General features: G+C 41.6%; 1 protein-coding gene across 1 annotated transcript in view; it reads left to right on the top strand.

Moving 5' to 3' along the window:
- LEMD3 (LEM domain containing 3) overlaps window positions 1–23,187 on the top strand; it is a 78,875-nt gene that overhangs the window by 49,541 nt on the left and 6,147 nt on the right. The window contains exons 4-10 of the mRNA XM_074942101.1: window positions 6,541–6,608; window positions 9,567–9,646; window positions 9,726–9,871; window positions 13,053–13,154; window positions 14,530–14,632; window positions 20,188–20,366; window positions 22,404–22,485. Coding sequence (XP_074798202.1) covers window positions 6,541–6,608; window positions 9,567–9,646; window positions 9,726–9,871; window positions 13,053–13,154; window positions 14,530–14,632; window positions 20,188–20,366; window positions 22,404–22,485 — 760 coding nt within the window. The remainder of the gene's footprint in view (window positions 1–6,540; window positions 6,609–9,566; window positions 9,647–9,725; window positions 9,872–13,052; window positions 13,155–14,529; window positions 14,633–20,187; window positions 20,367–22,403; window positions 22,486–23,187) is intronic.

Genomic DNA, 23,187 nt, shown 5'->3' with positions numbered 1-23,187 from the left:
TTCCCTTTACATTGTACTGCCGAGGCAAGTCACCCAAGCCCTCCCTCAGGCTTCAGACTGCATTTTACTAGCACACACCCAGGTAGGGACACGCCCAGCTGCAGTTTCACACAGATGCAGAGATCAGCTTTGCATGGGAAATCTCAGCTAAGGAATTGCCCAGAACTTGAGTGCACATCCCCTCTGGAGTGTAAATCCATAATTGTATCATCTTGCGCTGCACAGAGAACTATACAGTGTAAGCTCATTGAAATTCACCCCCTCCCTCAATGTGGAGGAAGATATGCACAGGTTCCCCCACCCCCCCTGTTATGAATTCCACAGACTGGTTTTAGAGAAAATAAAAGCAAGCTTATTAATAACAAAAGGTAGATTTTAAGTGATTGTAAGGGATAGCAAACATATTAAAGCAGATTACTTAGCAAATAAAACAAACAATCTAAGCTTAAAATACTAAAGAAACTAGTTACAAGTAGCACTCTCTCACCCTAAATGTTGGTTTAGGCAGATTGCAGAGATTTTTGAAGACCAGCTGCACTTGCCTGCAGCTTAAAACTTCAGATATTTCATTTACAGGCTAGACAACCTTCCAGCCTGGGCTCAGTTCTTCTCCCTTCCTTATCTTTGTTTGTTAGATGTTTTCACTGGGCGGGGATTCAGTGAAGAACTGACCACGATTATGTCACTCCCCTGCCTTAAATCGGTTTTACATATGGTGGGAATCCTTTGTCTTCCAGTGTGATTCCCACCCCCAGTCAGTGGAAAAGTACTAATTTTATTATGGAGTCCAGTATTAGGTGACTTGATCACATGACACTGCAGCCACAACTCAGTCTGTTTGCGGTGTCCACAGGAAGGCTTTCCATGAAAGTGGGAGATTAGCACCTTCAAAGACCCATTGTTTTTCCCAATGACCCTTTCCAGCCAGCAATCTAGACTGATTACATTCTGTCTAGTGGGCATTCCCCAGGTATAAACACATTTGTAATAGGTGCATAGACAATATTCCTAACTTCAGATACAAAAATGATGCATGCATACAAATATAATCAGTAAATCATAACCTTTCCAATGATATCTCACATGACCCATCTTGCATAAAATACATCTTAGTTATGCCATAATCCTATCATAATCATATCTCTTATGAAGCATATGGGATATAGTGTGTCACCCCCTTTCACAGTATTCTACAAGGACAGAGTTCCCTTATGACCACACCCCAGGTTTCTTTCTAAAGTATCTTCTGAATTTCATCTGAATGAGGTCATTTACCTACCAGTTTTCTTTCCAAAACCACATAATTCCAACCTGGAGACTGCCTTCCATACTCTAGATGTCAGAACTGTGCTAGCCTTCTGTGTAGATAGGACTAAATCATTTGGTAAATCTCATAGCCTGCTCATTTTGTTTGCAGACAGATCTAAAGGTTCTGTTTCTACCCAAAGATGATCCAAATGGATTTTGGGGTGTGTTATATAGCTTGTTACAGTGCTACATTCCCCCTCCTGCTGGCATGTCAGCTCACTTGATTAGAGCAGTCTACATCTGTGGCTTTACTTAAAGCTGTCCTGGTATCTGAGATCTGCAGAGCTGCTACATGGTCTTCGGCACATACCTTTTCCAGGCATCATGCCTTAGTTGATGCCTCTAGATCTGATGTGGCAATTGGCAGTGCAGTTCTTTCTGCTGTGCCAGATTTGATTTTGAAGCTCCCAAGCAGTATCCCCATAAGGAGAGGGAGTCACCTGAAGTGAAGTACCCACAGGGACACTATTTGAAGTAGAAAGAAGTTATTCACCCGGTGCAGTAATGGTAGTTCAAGATGTCTGTGCCTGTGGGTGCTCCAGTACCCCCTCACCTTCTCCTTGGAATTGGAGAGGAAACGGAGTATGATTCACCCACAGAGCCTGATATAGCCATGGTGCAGGGCACAAGGATGTCAGCAGCGCATGTGCAGGCTGAACTCAAACTGCTAATGAAAATCTACGATCAAAGGTGCGTGAGGTGCTCCCATAGAGTCACACATCTCAAAGAACTGCACAGGGTGAGTAACCTCTTTTATTCATAGTGTAAATCAGAGGTGGGCAAACTATGGCCCGCGGGCCACATCCAGCCCGTGGGACCGTCCTACTCAGCCCCTGAGCTCCCGGATGGGGAGGCTAGGCCCCTCCCCCCCGCCCCAGCTATGCTGCTGCTTGGGCAGTGTGGCTTGCGCTTGCCAGCCTCCCAGGCTTTCCAATAAGCCTGTCCTGCCGCTGGCATGGTAAGGGGACGGGGGGCAGGGAGGGTTGGGTAAAGGGCAGGAGGTCCCGGGGCGCAGTCAGGGGACAGGGGGCGGTTGGATGGGGTGGAGGTTTGGGGCGGGGGCACAGTCAGGAGACAGGGAGCAGGGGGGATCCTGGGGGGGGGGCAGTTAGGAATGGGGGTCCTGGTAGGGGGCAGTCAGGACAAAGAGTGGGGGGGGGTTGGATGGGGTGGGGGGTTCTGAGGAGGACAGTCAGGGGGCAGGGGCCAGGCTGTTTGCGGAGGTACAGCCTTCCCTACCCGGCCCTCCATACTGTTTCGCAACCCCAGTGTGGCCCTCGGGCCAAAAAGTTTGCCACCCCTGGTGTAAATCATCTATGTTATAAGTTAACTACCATCTTTCTGTACAGGTACTGCACATCCCATTGTTCGTTGACCAAGAATATTGAATCAAAACTTTCAGTAGTTTCATCCTACTTCAGTTCAACTTGATAGAAAAACTCCACTTGATTTCAGGTGGTGTGGGGTCAGACACTATACAAGAAGTATCTTTCTTAAAAAACATATCCCCACTTCTTCTCCGCCAGCCACCAGTCAAAAGAGAAGAAGCCTGTAAGACATTGATAGCTTAGTGCTGAAAACACAAATTGCAAAGGCTTACAAAATCAGAGATGCAACTTCTAAATCTATAAAAGTGTATTCAATCAAATCATTGGCTACACCAGTCTGAAAAAGGTCTTGCTTCACATAAATATTTCTTCTTCAAGTCATGATTGTGCTCTGGGACATCATTGCTGTTTAAAATCCACAACAGAGTTGGCAGACATGGTGCTATGCCTTTCTGGAATTATATGCTTGTAGTATTTGACTGCTAACCTGACCCACTGAGAAATTGTTTGAGCACTATTCGTTCAAACAACAATTGTATTCAGCTACTCCATTTAAATGTAAATTCTAGTTTTACCTTAAATGGTGTGTGTGTGTGTGTGTGTGTGTGTGTGTGTGTGTGTAAAAAATTAAATAGCTAACATTTCTTAGCTTTGTTACCACTTCAGGGTTTTCCATTCTGGAAAGGATTTTAGGGGGTGGAGTCTGTTCTTGGGTCAGTGAGTGTTTTGGGTTGGCTTCCCTATCTGGAGAGAGTAAACTTGCAGCCATGAATACTAGCAGAAAAAAATAATTTTATTAGGTAAGGTGAAGGGAGAAAAATGCTTTCATGGGGTTGCAATTGCCCAGCAGTTCTCTGCAAAGATCAATTCAAGGACAGATGGAGGTCAGAGATAGACTTTTCTTCTCTTCCCGTGTGACCCCACACTGGTATGTGTATGTCAATAAACTACAAAAAGAACAGGAATACTTGTGGCACCTTAGAGACTCGCAATTTTATTAGCGCATAAGCCTGCAGCCCACTTCATCGGATGCATAGAATGGAACATATAGTAAGAAGATATATATATACACACACATACAGAGAAGGTGGAAGTTGCCATACAAACTGTGAGAGGGTAATTAATGAAGATGAGCTATTATCAGCAGGAGAAAAAAACTTTTGTAGTGATGATCAAGATGGCCCACTTAGACAGTTGACAAGAAGGTGTGAGGATACTTAACTTAGGGAAATAGATTCAATATGTGTAATGACCCAGCCACTCCCAGTCTCTATTCAAACCCAAGTTAATGGTATCTAGTTTGCATAGTTGACTTCTGGGTACTCTTCTGGCTCTGTCAATCTGTTTTTTCACTTCAGCAGGTGGTTATTGTAGTTTAAAGAATGCTTTGATAGAGATCTTGTAGATGTTTGTCTCAGTCTGAGGGATTGGAGCAAATGCGGTTGTATCTTTCCATCCCACCATCAATCTCAGCCTAGACCAATCCACACAAATGGTCCATTTTCTGGACACTACTGTGCTAATAAGCGACGGTCACATAAACACCACCCTATACCGGAAACCTACTGACTGCTATACTTACCTACATGCCTCCAGCTTCCATCCAGGACACACCACATGATCCATTGTCTACAGCCAAGCTCTAAGATACAACCGCATTTGCTCCAATCCCTCAGATGGAGACAAACATCTACAAGATCTCTATCAAGCATTCTTAAAACTACAGTAACCACCTGCTGAAGTGAAAAAACAGATTCACAGAGCCAGAAGAGTACCCAGAAGTCACCTACCACAGGACAGGCCCAACAAAGAAAATAACAGAACGCCACTAGTTGTCACCTTCAGCCCTCAACTAAAACCTCTCTAGCACATCATCAAAGATTTACAACCTATCCTGAAAAACGATCTCTCACAGATTTTGGGAAACAGACCAGTTCTCGCTTACAGACAACCCCCCAACCTGAAGCGAATACTCTCCAGCTACCACACAACAAAAACACTAACCCAGAAACCTATCCTTGCAACAAAGCCCGATGCCAACTCTGTCCACATATTTATTCAAGTGACACTATCATAGGACCTAATCACATTAGCCATGCCATCAGGGGCTCGTTCACCTGCACATCTACCAATGTGATATATGCCATCATGTGCCAGCAATGCCCCTCTGCCATGTACATTGGCCAAACCGGACAGTCTCTATGCAAAAGAATACAAAACAAATCTGACATCAGGAATCATAACATTCAAAAACCAGTAGGAGAACACTTCAACCTCTCTGGCCACTCAGTAAAGGATTTAAGAGTGGCAATTTTGCAACAGAAATGCTTCAAAAACAGTCTCCAACGAGAAACTGCTGAGGTTGAATTAATATGCAAACTAGATACCATTAACTTGAGTTTGAGTAAAGACTGGGAGTGGCTGGGTCATTACACATATTGAATCTGTGTCCCTAAGTTAAGTATCCTCACGCCTTCTTGTCAACTGTCTAAATGGGCCATCTTGATCATCACCACAAAAGTTTTTTCTTCTGCTGATAATAGCTCATCTTCATTAATTAGCCTCTTACATTTTGTATGGCAACTTCCACCTTCTCTGTATGTGTATATATATATATCTTCTTACTATATGTTCCATTCTATGCATCTGATGAAGTGGGCTGTAGCCCACGAAAGCTTTATGCTCTAATAAATTCGTTTATCTCTAAGGTGCCACAAGTACTCCTGTTCTTTTTGTGGATACAGACTAACATGGCTGCTACTCTGAAACCTGTCAATAAACTAGAGTTTCTCTGGATGATCAAGGACGTGCATTTAATCTAGAAGTCTAGTTCTGGTCAAGCCTACTAATAGAATGATGGTGATGTAATTCTTGAAGCTTTCCAGACTGACTCGGGTCTGCAAGGTCTTACGACTTTCTGTTTGCACACGTCTATTATAAGGAGATAAAATAGAAAGTTTCAAATACCATTAGGTCTGTTCAAGAAGCTAGTGTGCCTTCACACATTGATTTTCTCCCCTCCCCCCCCTTAAGTTTGACTCGCATTCATTTTATGATGACGGGCATGTGTGTAAAACGCACTCTGCATTTCTGGTGGTTCTAGATACTTCTATATACTAATTTTTTTTTAAGGTGCGCTTATATAAGAAATTTGTAAGACCAATGTGGTAATAAGTTATTACACAAAAATGTGTTCAGAGTAAATGGGAAATCTGCTTTTACTTTACATTGGTTTGCATGTAAAGTAACCATTTTTTATCTTTAAAATATAAAACTGTATGGTATGTATGTGTATACTTTCTAGCCTTTTTCAGTGCACTGAATTTACTTCATGTATTAGATTCATTTTAGGAAGGGAAATTTATAGAAACTTATGACTCTCACGATTTTGAAAGAAAAAGCCAGGAAAAATTAATTCATATATGCAAGAAGTTTCCCAGTAATTAGGCACAAAATGGAGGATTATCCAATTATTTAAGGCATCCTTTTGGGGTAGGGTTTGGAAGTGGACCAAGTGTTCACCCTTAACTGAATCAGTAATTCTTTTGTTTTGCCTCAGACTTAATGTTTCTTTTAATAAAGTTCTGTGAACTACCTTTTATTTCACGTCTAGTTTTTAAAGGTTTTTAAAAACGTGCTTTTGCTCTTGTTTTTTGTTTCGTACCTGAAGTTCTAATCATATTTGTAGCATCACAGTTGATAGTTGTGGCAATCAGATGTTTGGGGGGGGGAAGCATCCAGAAGTCTCTCTCACACGTTCTTATTTGAAATACTTAACGCCTCCAACTATTCTCTGCTTGTGTAGATTGCATTAAGTGTGTAAGTTTGCACTTGTGGGCTTTTTAGTTTATATAACAAAGTAATAAATAGATTAAAATTTTTAAAAAAAATTTAATTTTACCAGGAGATCATGACTGTGGCAACTCTATTCAGAGAAACCTTTCCGTCCAGGAGACAGCTGCATATTTAAAAGTAAGCGATCGGAAAAGGTATTTTTTCATTAGTTTTATCTGTTAAGGTTTGCACAAATAACATTACCATTTGTATTTAAAAAGCTACTTTCACATGCAGTGTAGCAGTATAATTAAAATTTAACTACTTATTGCATATCTTTTTTTGTATTTCACTGGAAATGAACATATCTTTCACACACAGCCCTATGGTTTTTATTTTTGGGGGAAAGGGAAAAGACTGTTTTATTAAACTGCAAAATTTCTTCTGTGAATGTGAGTGTAAATGTAGAAAGTAAAGGTGCTTGTTACATCCTTTTAACCTTTTCCTGTTTCATGAAATGAGCCAGAACGCCCTAGATGTCGTATATAAAATCTTAAGAGAACATAGATTTTAAAACTGAATGGAGACGTTGCTTTATAAGCACAAATTTTGCTGTAAGCTTGTGAATTACAAAAGTGTAAAAGGACAGGTCAGAATTCAGTAGGCAGTAGCATTTTGCTATTCTGTGTCTTCATGCTGTTTTCAGTTGCGTGGACACAGAGAAGAAGCAAGAATGATCCTCTTTTCAGTGAGAGAGGATGGTCTCTAAGGATATGGCTACACTTGCAGATGTAGAGCACTTTGAGTTAAACCAGCCTTCGTAGCGCGCAGTAGGGAAAGCGCTGCAGTCTGTCCACTCTGACAGCTTCAAGTGCACTGGCATGGCCACATTTGTGGCACTTGTAGCGGCATTGGGAGCGGTGCATTATGGGCAGCTATCCCAGCATGCAGTTGACTGCAACGTGCTTTTCAAATGGGGGGTGGGGTGGAGTGTGATAGGGAGTGTGTTGTGTGTATGTGGGGGGAGAGAGAGTGGGTTTTCGAGGGCTGAAAGCATGTCAGCGTGCTGTCTTGTAAGTTCAGACAGCAGCAGACCTCCCACTCCTCCCCGCCTCTCTTTCTCACACACAGCATTTCACAGTAATGGCTTGCTTTGTCTCGGAGCCGGCTGTCAGAAACGGAGCTTTCAAAGGGCATATCCATATTCCTAGGCGAGTTCAAAACAATGAGAGGAGTGGCCACTTGATTTAAGGGGATTATGGGATGTTTCCAGAGGTTGATCAGAGCGCAGTAATGCAACACCTCATTCACACTGACCCCCCCCCCCCCGGGCATTTTAGCCACTACGCAACAAGCTTTAATCTTCTCGCTGAGGTGGAGTACCAGGAGCGCACTCGCCGTGGAGTCAGAGCACTTTACGTGCCTTGCCAGTGTGGATAGGGAGTGAGCTAGGGTGCCCGGGGCCGCTTTAATGCGCTCTAACTCGCAAGTGTAGCCAAGCCCTAAGTTTACCAGGTATGTACTAGCCAACAGCAGTAACAGCATGAGGCCCTTTGACAGGACTTAGAGGCAGTAGTCTCTTAGGAAACCTCACCTATATATGCATTCCCTAATAGATAAGGGGTAGAGCATAAGAGTAGACCTGGTTGAGAAATGGAATAATTTTGTGAACATTATTGTAAAAAAATCCAACCCTTTTTCTTTTGAAGTGTCAAATCTGTATTTTTCAACCACCTCCATGAGAGAGAGTTCATATCAAAGTGATGCATTTGGAACCTTATGAAAGGAGAGTTTTGTCTCACTCTTCCTTTTGCTCCCAATTGGGGCAAAAATACTATTAAGTTGCTACTCATTTTAATCTCTTTTTTAAAACCAAACAATATGGTATTTGGAGGTTTTTTTTGTATTCTCATTTTAACAGCTAAACTAAATGTTGTTTACTTGGCAAAAATTACTTGTACTGTGAACAAAGGGACAATTTGAACAGCATCCCAAACATTAATGGGAAGGAGTGGAGGTGTTGCTGGTCGCACTTCTGAATGATGGGTGAAGATGGATAGCAATGTTCTGTATCTATTGGTATGCAGAGCTGGGCGTAACCTTTTGAGGGGGCTATAGAAAAAGGTGTTAATAGTAAAGGTAAGAGATAAAATGCACAGTAGAGGATTTTAGCAGAGAGGAAGTAAAGGCTTTTGTTATGGTGATAAGATTTCAAATCTGTAAATGTGAGAGGCTGTAAATTGGTATACAAATTTGTCATTTTTAAATACAAGTTTCATTTACTCTTAACTCTCCCAGCCTGTAACTGGAATATAAATATAACATCTGATGTGCAGCACTTCACTAATTGTGTGCAGTGACAGAATTTTAAAGCAATGCAACACATTCAGCACATTAGAATCTACTCAGTGCTTTCATTCTTGGTGCGAAAATAAGTTCACACTAACTTTTGTCCTCTAATTTTAGGACAATTTATATCAGTCTGATCCTTGGGTGATAGAATAAGACTTACTGTAAAATCTTTTTTCAATTTACATTTTTCAGGAAAGTAGTCCTTAAACTGTATTTCAGTTTCAGTCTGGTTGTGCAAAGGATATTTAAAGGTGAATTGTGGAGCTTACCTGCCAAAAAGTAATGAAGGCTTGCTTTCTCCTACAACAGATGATGTGAAATGATTTACAGTAGAAACATTAGTATGCTAGGAAAGGAAGGATTAATTAAAATTTTGATAGTATATTATGCATTTAAAATTTAATTAATCTTTTGTTGCAGTTTATCTTCTAGGATAAATTCTATATATAGGTTCATATCTAGTTTTGGTTTTAATTTTGCAGAATGCTGAGCTCCCCCTAGTGACTAAATGGTAGACTATTGCTGAATGTTGTGATTCATGACTCCTTTAAAATTGAGAATGGCATACTTCTCAAATATCTCTCAATTCAAGGGATGTCATTCATTTTTAGTCCCAAAGTTTACATATAATCTGCATATATTTGGTGTCCCTTTGTGTGCGTTGTTGAAACTTTATATGAAAAATAATCAGTATTGGCTACTAATCCTTCTTATATGGTATTACATAAACCTATGTGTTAGGGTTACATTCTTTAATATACCAGAATAAATCAATCTTTTACTTCTACTACTTGTTTTTGACAGAGTTTAGGTCCAGAGTATGAAAAAGTACTTAACACAGCGCTACAATGGATCATGAGTAGGGGGGAAGATGTTGGCATAAAGTAAGTGATTTTATTTCATAGGCTTTTATTTTCACAATAAGTTAATTTAGCCCTAACACTGTTAAATGTTTTTAAATAGGTGTATTGGTAATGACCCCAGTGAGGAATTAAATAATGTAACTGATGTGAAATACCTGGAATCTACTAGACCACAGATGTCTTTCAGATGTCGTTTTCGCCGTGCATTTATTACTGTAACTCACAGATTATCAATATTGCTTTTGGGTAAGTTATTTAAATTCAGCCTATTAGTGGTTGTAATTTGCAATTAAGTGTGTGGGTGGGGACAGGGTCTAGCAATGTTTGCCTTCTAATTCTGTCTGTCATATTTCTTTGTCTGGAGTGAGTTGGCTCACACTTCAGTTGAAGTAATAAATTGATATGACTTGATTGTACCAAAAACTTCAGATATTACAAGTCATATACAATTACTTTTATAAACGTTTATAGGAAGGAGAAAATTTTTTTTATCCTTGGGGCACTGATTTGTTTAAACTTTTATGGACAGTAGTAATGAAAACTAACGAAAATAATATAACCTTTACAAAACATTCTGTGTAGGTGTTGATGGAGGAGGGGAGATGAGACTATCTACACGGAGAGGATAGAGTAGAAATTCCAGAGAACCTGTATATTATTTCTGTAGAAAGCACTGAAAATAAAACCTATCCTGTACAGTAGCACTTGTGTGGAGCTTGGTTAATTAAAGCTGTTACCTGTAGATCAGATATTCTTCAATCAACGCCCCAGTCGCAACCAGGTTTGACTTAGGGGTAGAAAATTAGGTCTTTAACTTTTATTTTTCTGTATGGCGCACCAGTCACTGACTCAAGGTGCGATGCAATGATTAATGCATAAATAATACAATCCCCTGTACAAACAAATTCACTGCCTAGTCAAGGTCATCCTAACTAAAATATATCCCACAATAGAATAACTACAAGCTCACTTATCAACCCATTGCATGCTCCTTATCAACAAATCTGGGCTATGACAGACTGATGCAGAACATGGGTTAGTGTAATGAATCATTAATAGAAAATGCCAGTCTGATGCCCTCCTGTTTAAACTGACAGGGCTCTTGCTCAGTTGTCACTGCTGATCTCATCAGGAGTAATTTTGCATGGAAAAGAGATTTTCTTAAGTAACTGAATCCCAGACTATATATGATTCAATGAGCCAAAATCAGAGCCTGGAATTCAGATGCAGACTACTAGGCACAATTTTAACATTTTTACTGTGAAATCCTGCTGAATGAGCAGCCCCTAACATTCTCTGACTTGACTATATTGAACTTTGGATGGTATTGCTAATAATAAATAGCCTCTCAGATCCTTTGCTGAAAAGGGATGGAACCAATCAAGAGCCATAGACTGGTTCCTGTGTGGACTGCACATGAATCAAAAAAGATCTCATGGTCAGTGTATCAGAAATGGCTGGAAGAACCAAAAGAATTTCCTTCAGCACTGTTTCTTCATTGATAAGAGATCATCAACCAGTGCAATGCCTGTCCCATACTAGAGTTAAGGGGAAGAGGAATCAAAACTCCAGAAACCATCAGAAATTACCATCCATGACCTTCTCACTAAACATCCCCCCAAAAATTTGATACAGATCAATAAGAAGATTGTCCACTTCAGGAGATGACTTCTTGAGCAGAGAATTCACAATTTCATCATTGAGAATAGTGTGGCATCTTGTTTTCCTTTCTTTCTCTCCTGCCCCCTAGCTCCTTTATGCACATGGGAATGTTTGACAAGATTGTTAATGAACAGTAAGCTTAATTTCCTGACTGGTGAAGTTCAGTGGGGAAGAACCTGGGTCAAATTCTGAGTTGAACATGTTATGTACAATAACTAGAATACCAGACATTTCTGTCTGGAACTGAAGCAGAGAAGGACTTGTAGGCTTGGCAGAATTTGATTCCCCCCCCCCCCCCCCCATTTTGATATTTGTCAATGTTTGTTTGTTTTTTAACAATTTTTTATTTTTACAGTCGCTGGAAATAAAGGGGGTAGTACGGTTGGGGTTAGGTGTAGGGCAGTGCTGCAGTGGGGCTTCAGGGGGCTCCCAGCAATGGCAGCAGGGCTGCAGGGGATTCCTTGAATAGTTGAGGGTCCCAAGACACCAGAGCGCAAGGTGTGAGGGAGGCTACAGTCCTGGTGGAGCAGAGACCCCTGGCTGGGACCGCAAGGAGGATATCTTGGTTGCTGGGTGCTGCTGAACAGTTCCTTGTCTGGGGATGGCTCCCACACTCCTTGCCTGGTGAGTGAGTTAGCGGGGGCCATGACAGCAGAGCTGCAGAGGGCTGCCTGCATGGCTGCAGAGCCAGTGATGCCTGTTCCCTGCAGGTGTAAGGTATGGGTAAGGCTGTGGTCCTGGCATGGCAGAACAGACCACTGGCCAGGACTGGGAGGAGGAGGAGGAGAAGGAGCCCCAGCTGCAGGGGAGGCCATCCCACTGCTGAATGGCTAGTGCCTGGGGATGGAGCCATTCAGCAGTGAGATGGCCTCCCTTGCTGCCTGGAACTCGTCATCCTGGCCAGGAGTCTCTGCTCTGCCCCATCAGGCCCTCAGGCTTCCCCACGCTTTGCGCCTGCAGGGATAGGCTGTTACCGGCCCACTGCAGCTCCACTGTCATGGGAGTGAGGGAGGTGGTCTGTGACAGTGGGGCTACAGAGGGCTCCCTGCTCTGCTGCAGTACCAGGGACACCTGATCCATATAGGCACAAACTGTGGAGGCTGCACTCCTGCTAAGCCTAAAGATTTGTCACCTCTTTGGAGATACAAAGTTAGGATCAGAATGATTTTCAGCTGTAGAAATACATGCAATACTTCACAGCAAGGAACACTACTGAGTTGAAGCAGTCCAAGTTTATGAGAAATGAGACTTTCCCATTTACAAACATCCTGCCTCTACTCCCAAACGCTTGCCTGTAGCCAACAGGTAGAGTCCAAAAGCTGCAAAGTGTGTGCTTTTTGAAGTTCCACAGGCTGTCAAACTGAAGGTTTAGAGGGGATATTGGCTTATGTGAAACCTTACTATTTTCATCTGTCAAGATAATCCAAATTGTATTGTACTTCATCTCAGGGAAAATTAAATGGTCTTTAGTTTACCAATAATAATAGCAAAATGTGATGCTCAGCAGAGGGAAACTGTCCTTTTAGTGATATCAATTAAGTATTTTTTTAAAAAAATCTAATAACCCATTTCCTATTCAGCCCCCAAACTAGCTTCTATGCTCCTTTGTTGCAAAAATGCAAAACATTAACAGCAACGTGTAGTATGTACTTCTGATACGTCAAGGCTTTTGCTGAATTTAACACACCAGCTAGTATGTGGTGCACATTTAAGAATAGCTAAAGTTCTAAGTATATCTAAAAGAATATTATGAATTTTAATGCAGGTATAGGGATGGTTTGGGGAGTCTTGCACTACATGAAATATCGCTGGACAAAAGAGGAAGAGGAGACCAGGCAGATGTATGATATGGTTGTAAAGATTATAGGTATGAATTTTTAAAATATACAACAAACACTGGTTTAGAAAACCTGTGCACATTTTCAAAATACTGATCCTTTCTGTATCAAGTCAAATGCTCATCTTCTGATTTTTGTGTTTACTCTCTCCCACATCTTCTGTTGCGAGTGCATTTCCTTCCCATGTTTCATTATTAGCTCAGTAGTTTAGGCATAATACCTATTCTGTATCCAGAAGTGCTAAACCACTTTAGCCTGTGCTTTAAACCCAAGCAAACCATTGGCATAAGGTGTTCGATTTATGAATACTATACATTCTTGCAATCCTGAAGATTTGTGGTATTACCTTAAATATAGCATAGTCAAAGTTATGCTAACTGAACAATCTATTCTTAAAAATGGAAATAGGGAAGGGTAGTGGATGGGTTATATAATGGTGACACAATGCTGTCCACATCCAATTTATTCTTGTAATTAAGCTAGATCTGGCCAACTTTCCTTTTAAAACTGATAAATTCAGTACTAAAGTAATCTTCAGTGGCTGTATACCAGTGAAAGAAGCCTTTTAACAGATCATTCCAAAACCAGACCAAATTTTATTTACTGAAGTTGACTATCCAGATTAACCCCTAAATATTAATTTACTACTTTTGAGGGACAGTATATACACGCAGTGTTGTTACTTGTTTAGGACCGTAGCTTCACTTTAAAACTGTCTTGATTTAGGACTTCCTGTTAACTACAGTGGTTGATCCAAATCCGAACGGGGTTGAAGGGCAAATATAATTATATATGATATACAATATTAATGTCCACATAACTCTACCACAATCATTTGTTTTAAAAATAACTTTGTTGGGGAGGGGATAGAGTAACCTTCTATTCTTTAAAAAAAAAAAAAAAAAAAAAAAAAAAAAAAAAAAAAACCAAAAAAACTCCACTTCTGTCTAAAAGTTTTTTTACATATAGTTAAAAATAACACTCAAGATTATTAAAACTCAGAACTGATTTATAGAGAATACCACCCCCCCCCCTTTATTCCAGGCTTATTTTTTTTACATTTGACAGCACTTTGTATACAGTCAGTTTTGCTGTTTTCCCTGTACATTCAGTTTCCCTGATTTGTCTTCCTTAGAGCTTTTTAAAAACCAAAAAGGCATGAAAGCTTATGCTCAAATACATTTGTTAGTCTCTAAGGTGCCACAAGTACTCCTTTTCTTTTTGCGAATACAGACTAACACGGCTGCTACTCTGAAACCTGTAAAACTACTGATATTGGCAGGGGACTTGAAGCAGCTGTTTGTACCCAGAACTGCTTCTGATTCTTTATTTTTTTTTTAAAGGTGACTAAATTTGAAGTTGACTCGTAACAGTGTAGCTAATTGTTGGTTATGGTGTTCTCAGATGTTCTAAGAAGTCACAATGAAGCATGTCAGGAGAACAAAGACTTGCAGCCATATATGCCTATTCCCCACGTGTGTGATTCCTTAATACCACCTCAGGACAGGTATGTTCAAATTATTCTGTTGAATTGCTTTAAAGGGCAGTATGTTGAGCTTACACATACATAAATGCCTTAGTCAATAAACTAAGCTACTGAATATTTCAAATGAGTAAATGAATCCATCTAGATTAAATTGCAGGCATAAGAGATGAAAACCTTTAGTTCAAGCACTGGTCCCTATGTGTATTTTACACATGGGTACACATGTGCATCATACACCTGAGATCAGAGATATCTAGCAAGTAGTGTCCATTGGTCTGCACATCTCAGTTGTTTTCATCATGCTCTGAAGTGGCGGCATGAGGGGTGGTGCAGATCAATGCCTCTTCAATTCCTTCTTACCACTGCATGGCCAGAGTCAGAATCCTCGTTATCTAAAACTATCTTTGTCGGTCTTCTAATTTGTAAATATGTATATATTGTATATAGTTTAGTATTCTTAGAATTTTTAGACTTTATAGTTAGTTTAGTTCTCTCCATCTCAAGGAGTTCCTGCCCACAGAAAAGTACTATGCCCAGCATCCCAGGGTTAGAGCAGGGGCAGGAAATGCAGTTCTTTCTTCTCCATCAGCGGTGAACACCTGCACTGCCTTTACTGCCTTGGGGAGGCTCATATCACCAGGAAGTTCAACATTTGTTGCTCTTTCGTTCCCTGAACCCATGAGGGATGAGAGCTGTTTGTGGAAACATCTCATGGAGAAAGCCATGAGACCTCAGTCTGACCCAGACTGGGGAGACCCTCCTCACCCCCCAAGTGCTGTGACCTCAGATGGTGAGTAGCAACCCTCTGAGCATGAATTCTGGAGCAGAGGGCAAAACCATTAAGCCTCTCATAAGAGTATGGGATATGAACATAAGCATAAGGACGTATCTCTATCTAGATTTTCCTCTGAGAGACAGGACACCTCTCTGTCCCTGTCCAAGTTGGTTGAGGGCTCATGCGTGAGTCTTAAAGAATTAAGTCTGCTTAAATCTTCCGATCAAGAAGGGAAGGTGCAATGGAAGAAGGATCCATTGCTTCCAGCTCTGGTTCCGACTCCAACTTTCAAAGGTCAAAAATCAGCACCTGCCAGCTTCAACTAGAAATTCCATGTTGGATTCCCATTCAACATACTCCAGGAAGGATCTGCTGAGCCCATCTCCTGAGATGCACTGGATCTGTCAATCTGGCCTCCAGGACTCTGAACTCCAGGATGGACTGAGATCTTTACGTCACCGGAGGATATGTTTGACTTATCCTACCCATAATCTTCTCTTCTCTTCTCTTGTCCCATCCTCCACGGGACAATTCAATACCAGAAGAAACCACCTTGAGGAGAAAGGGTCTTTCCTGTACCCTGTCCACAAGCTGGAACATACCAACGGCACGACAGGTGGAACTTGAACCTGTCTTTTCATCAGATGAGTCTGATGTTCTGGATGAACCTTCACTCCCTCGGAGGGAGACCAGTCTACACAGAACTTCTTCAAGGTCTTGGAGCCACCCTCCTCCCAGGTATTATGACCCAGGGGACTGTTGACACCCAGTGCCTTGAAGCACTCCCCATTCAATCAGCCTTCATTTTGACCCTTCTGGGGTCTGTACACTAGACATCCCAGATCTGGACAAGAATCACACTTCGCCCTCTTCCCCTGGCTAGTGCCACTGGCCCCATTGGAGTAAGCAAAGGAGGAAATTGAGCTGGATCGCTGGTGCTGACAGTTCCATTGGGCATGTCATCCTCCTGACTAGATGAGGCAGTCTCTACATCATCCCCATCTCTGCCTGATGACCACAGGCAATACTAGGAGCTCTTGCAGAGAGTGGAAGCTGAGCTCAGGATCTGTCTTGAGGAGATCAGTGACATGCAGTGTAGACTCCTGGACATTCTACAACCTTTTGGCCCTAGCAGGGTGGCCTTCTCAGTAAACAAGGCCATTATAGTACCTGCTAGGGCAATATGACACATCTCAGCCTTCTGTGCCCCCACACCAGAAAGGGCTGAAAATTGTTACTTTGTACCAGCTGAAGGAGCAGAGTTCTGTTTACCCGTCCAGTTGCTTGGTGGTGCAGGGAGCCACAGAAAGATCCAGGCTGCATCACTGCATGACAACTCTGATACAAGGTCACTAAATGCCTTGACCTTCTGGAGAGGAAGGTATTTTCATCTAGCAGCTTTCAGTTCAGAACTGCTAACTTAAGAGGCTCTGTTAGCAAAATATGATTTCACAAATTATTCCGAACATGTGGAATTCAGGACAGACTTCCCCAGGAGGACAGGACTCGGTTCTAAGCCTTCATCAATGAAGCAAACTGGTGGCTAAGACTGCTCCAAACAGCAGTGGATGCAGCTGACACTAGGTCCAGAGCTATTGCTATAGTCCTGCAAATCTGTGAATATCCACTATTTTGGATTGGATACAGATACAAATTCTTGTATCCACAAGGGCTCTAGCTGTTGCCACACTATAGTCATGAGGCAAGAGTCCTGGCTTCATGCTTCAAGGTTCCCCAGGGAGGTCCAGAATACCCCTAAGAACCTCCCCTTTAGTGAGTCCAATGCCTTCATTGAAAGGAGATGAGTTGATTTACTCACTTAAGTTGTTCTAGAGTCCTTAACGCTCCCTGAGCATTTACATCCTAGCCCCAAAGAGAGAGCACCACAAGCAGGTTTATAAGCCTGAACCTTTTCCCTCAGTCCTTTTTAAACCAGTGCTCTTACAAACTACTGCGTAAGTGCCAGAGGGTACAAAAACTCAAATTTGTGGCTTCCTCCACCTCAGCTGCCACCACTCAACCCCACTCACCATCCATAGGTTACTTTTGACAGGATACTTGAGAACTGCATTCCTCTTTTGATGCCAACCTTCATTTCCCGCCCCCCCCCCCCCCAAAAAAAACAAAAACACCCCACAACTTTTGGTGGCTACCTTGCTCATTTCACTCGCAACTGGAGGGCAACAAGAGTGGCCAAGTGGGTGCTGGAGAGGATTCAGTCTGGCTTTGCAATCAAGTTTGTCACTTCACCACCAGAAACCCCTTCCTGACCCCTTTTTCAAGGACCACTCTCACAAGGAGATCCTCCATTCGGAGGTGGTCTCTTCTTCAGTGAGAAGCTATAGAGCACATGCCACCTCAGCATTGAGAGACAGTGTTCTACTCCCCATATTTCTTCCCGCCCAAGGAAAATGGAGGTTGGAGATCAATTCTCGGTCTACGCCAACTGAATGTCTTTATTCAAAAATCAGAATTTTGTATGGTCACATTGGCATTCATAATCCCCTTTGTTGAAGAGGGCACATGGATTGTGGCTCTTGATGTGAAAGATGTCTACTTTTATGTGGACATTTGCCTGTCCCACAGAAGTTTCCTGGTAAACCAAGAGCACTACCGATTCAAAGTGCTCCCGTTCAGCCTCGCTACAGCGCCCAGGGTCTTCACAGAGGTCTTCTCATTGAGGTTGGCCTGGATGACTACACCATCTGTCTGTATCTGGATGATTTGCTCTTGACTGGCAGATCCAGAATGGATGTTCAGTTGGTGTCCCTATTCCTACATTGTCTGTTATCTTCCTAGGGAATCTGTGTTAATATAGAAAAGTCCTGGCTTGGCTGTGGTCTGCTTACTAACCCTACAGACACAACATGAATACTAGAGTATGATTCCTGCCAAGGTCACAGCTTGTCTTATTGGACAAACCCAGAACAAGTATGTGTGGGAGTCCTTTCCTTATCCATCCGCCTGGTGCGACCATTTTCATGGCCACATCCCTCATAGGTGGTGGAAGCAACAGCTCTGGGCCAAGGCCGCAGGGGCAATGTCTTTCATCTACCATGGATGGACCACCTCAGGTATGCCTTTCCTTCCATCCGAATGATACTACAAATTCTACAAAAGATTCACCATGACAAAGCTCGGGTTATTCTCATTGTGTCCAACTGGCTCAGATAACTTCTGAAAACGTCAACCTGACCTCCCATCAACATCCAACCCTTTACGGATCTCCTGTCTCGAGAACAGTGGGGCCAGATATCCCAACCCAGGCCCTTCTCATTTCACAGCCTCGTATTTGGATGGGCATTAGACATAGAACATTCATGTTTGGAGACTATTCAATCTATTCTCAAAGCAGAAAGGATTGCACCAGAAAATGCTGGCTGACCTATGGAGATGTTTGTCCTCCTGGACACAACAGAGCCAACTATCCACAGAAATAATGGGAATTGCTGTTACTCTAGACTACCTACTCATGGACTTTGAGACTGTTAGTTTGCTGCTGGTCTACCTTGAAGCAATCATTGCTTTTCATCCTCCAGTTAAGAGCTATCCTGTTTTCACTCATCCAACTACAATCAGATTCCTGAAAGGCCTCATTAGGACCTTTCCACTGGTGGTAAAACCAACCCTGCACTTGGATCTTAATCTTGTTCTTTCAGAACTTACCAGACTTCCCTTTTAATCATTTTGCTACCTGCTCCATGTCCTACCTCTCTATGAAAAAGTTGTCTTCCTAGCCACCATCATGTCAGCCAAAAGGGCAAGTGAACTGGGAGTGCTTATGGCAGTATACTAGTTTTCATAACGAGGTTTTTCTTTGCCTTCACCCAAAATTTATCCCTAAGGTAATTTCTGAGTTTCACACGAATCAGCTTACTTACTGGTATTTTTTTTTTTTCCAAACCTCATGCTTCTGATGAGGAGAGAAGATTTCACTCTCTCGATGTACAATGGGCTTTAGTGTTCTGCCATTGGAGAGCAAAATGAATTAGGAAAATGCCTAGATAGCTTGTTCCTTTAGCAGAGTGATTAAAAGGACAAGCATTATTTGCTCAGAGACTCTGAGTGGATCTCTGGCTGCATCATTCATTATCAACTGGTGCATGTGCCTCCCCAGAGCGGTGAGTGCCCGCTCCACTAGAACACAAGTGACTTCTACAGCATCTCTTCAAGACACATTTATACTGGACCTATGTAGGGCAAGAGCTCTCTCCATACTTTCGTGAAACAGGCATTGGTCCAGACATCTTCTGCAGATGCAGCTGTGGGGACAGCAATATTACAGACATCTATAACAACTGCATCCTTGCACTCCCTCCACTGCTGTTTAATTGCCTACCAATCACATATTTGTGGAATACACATAGGGACCAGCACTCGAAGAAGAAATGGAGATTACTTACCTTTTACTGGAGGTTCTTCGAGAGTTGTGTTCCTATCTGTATTCCACTACCTGCCCTGCTTACCCTCCTGCTGCAGATCATCACTGGATTCTCAGTAAGAAGGAACTGGGGAGGCATCGGTCTGCACCGCCCTTATTCCTCTGTTCAGAGCATGAGAAGAAATGCGCATGTGTGGGCCAACGGACACTACTTGCTAGAAATCTTTGATCATAGGTGCCTGGTGCACATGCTTATCCATGTGTGGAATACAGATAGGGACCACACATCCCAAAGAACCTCCAGTTACAAGTAAGTAACCTCCATATTTCTTTTAATTAGAAATTACTAGTATTTGGATGCATAATGTATTTTTGTTATAATATTAAAATTATAATTCTTGTTCTTGCTCTAAATTGAAGGAAAAAAATGAAGAAGGTCTGGAATAGAGCTGTTGACTTCCTTGCTGCAAATGAATCTAGAGTTCGCACAGAGACACGACGAATAGGTGGCACTGACGACTTGGTTTGGAGATGGATACAGCCATCTGCAGCATGTGACAAAATTTTAGTTATACCATCTAAAGTATGGCAAGGCCAAGGTATAGTTATATTATTAAATGTAACTTATATTTTGCATTCTACACTTAACATTTATTCTTGCATCTCCTAATGCAGGCTAATCTGTCATTTGAAAAGGAAGAATTTGATTTTTCTAATCTATTTAAATGTAAATTGCAGTTATTGTCTGAAAAAGTGACAATATAAAAATAGCACTTTCCTATTCAATAGACTAGCTCCTCTATACTTAGCATCTCATCTGTTTACTTCAGTGCCAGGTATAAACTTTTCTGTTAGTGCTGCAATGGCCATACAGCAGAGCCCGCAGAGTAGTCAGACAGAAAGTGAGCTATTTTCTGGCTCGTGTATTATCAACAAAAATAACTGTGCGTCATTTACGGGGTCAGATTCTGACTTTCATTACCCTTGTGCTAACTTATTGGAAACAGTGGTGTACAGGTGCAAGGGCAGGGTTGGGCCTCCAGAACACTTATTGCTGTCATTGTGCACAGGTCAGGAAAAAGAAGCATGACTTCCGTTTCAGGTGGAGCAGGAAAGAGTGGCATTCAAATAAATAAATCCTCTTATTTGTAAACTCTATAGTGGGGAAGTCGCATACAAAAATATGTATCCATGATAAGTTGTTTTTAGCATTTCAGAGTGGAACTGCTCTTCTTAGAAAATATATAGGATGTTTTTGCCACCACGTCTCCTAGTTCTGTCTGGCACAACCAACCGTTTGCTTTAATGTAGAAGGGGAAGTCAGAAATTAAACTTCCCATGGTTTTGTTTCCCTGAAACTTAATAGGGATGTCACTTCAGGCACATCTTGCCTGAGAGGGGAAAGGGGAGCTGCGCGCTGGGGGTGGGAGGGTGACTGGGGCAGGGTGGGGGAAGGGGGAGCCGTGCTCGGGGCAGGACGGGGAAACCACCAGTATTTCTCTTTGCTGGAGCCTTTCCTGAATGCTCTTGCAGGCTCCAGCTGCTGCTCTTTCCACCTCCTGGTGGCGGAGGCAGATTACTGCAGCTAACCGGACTTTTAATGTCCGGTTAGCATTGCTAACGGGACACTGCCAGGTTCCCTTTTCGAGCAGACTTCTTGGTAGAAAACCAGATACCCGGCAGCCCTAAATGGAATGCCCTCCTTGAATTAAATTGTGAGACTACTAACAAATCCTCCAGATTTCTACTTAAAACACTCTGACTGTAACACCTTCAAGAAAGAGTTAACCATTGACAGATTGTGTAGAAATGGGATAGTTTGTCTTTCTTCAGAAACCCTTTCAGGTATAGAACCATCAAGTTGTGCAGTAGCTAATCTATGTAACCACATTCTTATTTTCACTGTTCTCATCCTTCTCTTCTTTGTAAACTTGGTGTGGTTTTTGTTTTTAAAATTAGATTGTAAATTTTTTGGCTTAAGGACCATTTTTACCAGTTCCTAATACATAGTGTCCCCATCCTGATTGTGGGCCTTCATATGTCACTCCAATATAAAGAATTAATAATGGAAATATTTTTATACTGAAACATCATCTGTCCCTATTTCTTAATAGATTCTTATGAATTATAGAATACCCAAAGGATAGTATAAATGAAAAGTTCATCATAAAATTACATCCTTATAAACATATTGGCAGGCCATAATTATAACTGAATAATTACTGCATAAATCCTTGTCAAATTTAAACTAGTTAGCAAGAACTTAGATTTCTGTTTTTACTTACAGATAGTGCATGCAATTTCTGCATTAGTTACAGCATTCAACTTTTTAGCTATCTGGAATTTGTTTACCATCCAGTGTATTGGCCGGAATATCAAAACTAATATCTTTAAACCTATCAATTATGAATCTGAAAAAATAAAAGTATCTGTTGTTTTTTCTCAATATTATTAGTGTCTTTATGGGAACATGGTAATTTGTTGAAATTTTTTTCCTTCATATTGTGGAAGGAAGATATTCTTACTCTTAAGTTCAAGGCAACAAAAGGATTAAATGTAAAGATGAGATGCTTGTAAACGGGATAGTATTGTATTCATTATTTACTAAACTATTAAATCTGTTTTTTTCCTTGTAGCATTTCATCTAGATAGAAGAAATTCGCCACCAAACAGTTTGACACCATGTCTAAAGATTCGCAATATGTTTGATCCCGTCATGTAAGTAAATGTGGTCGTACCCCAAGTGCTATTTCCAATGTGCCTTAGGACAGGGTGGAAAACTTTCATTCTTCAAATGCCTCCTGAAAATGCATCACATCTCAAAAACTTCAACCCCAATACTTTGGTCAGAGAAATAGTATCGTATATAAGCAAAAAATTAACATTCAGGATGTGTGCATTACCAGCCAAAGTGACTAGAGACTCTTTTTGCTTTTTTACCTCACCCTCCCTTTCCTCTTGCTTTTCGGTGTTAGCATTCTGCGGACCACTTCCTCAACAATAGTGTGGTAGTCAGTCATCTGCTGTCCAAATACACGGTCACTCTGGCCCTCTCCTTTTTGGCTGTAAAAATGTTTGATTTTCTGAAGCACCAAAAAAGACACTGGAGCTTCTATGGCTTACATGCAACAGACTGCATTGGCTGTAAAATTAAGAATACAGTCTTAAAGTTGCACAATTTGGATTTAGAATGTTAAACATTGGGTTGTTTTCCATTCCCTTGGGTCTTGATCACCAGCCCAGTCGGGGGGAATCTCATCAGAGCATATGATGACAAAGCCACCTTGGTTGGAAGTACAAAATGCTGTTCCCACAGAGCACTTAGTGCTTCAGTAGGAACCTTTGCCCAGGGAACCAATTTTTAACACAGGAGGATCCATCTGCTCCTGTTAACATCTTTTCCTCCTCGCTTAATGACTT

Source organism: Natator depressus, chromosome 1 (assembly GCF_965152275.1).
Source record: "Natator depressus isolate rNatDep1 chromosome 1, rNatDep2.hap1, whole genome shotgun sequence".
NCBI lineage: Eukaryota > Metazoa > Chordata > Testudines > Cheloniidae > Natator > Natator depressus.
This window is presented reverse-complemented; position numbering and strand designations above follow the sequence as displayed.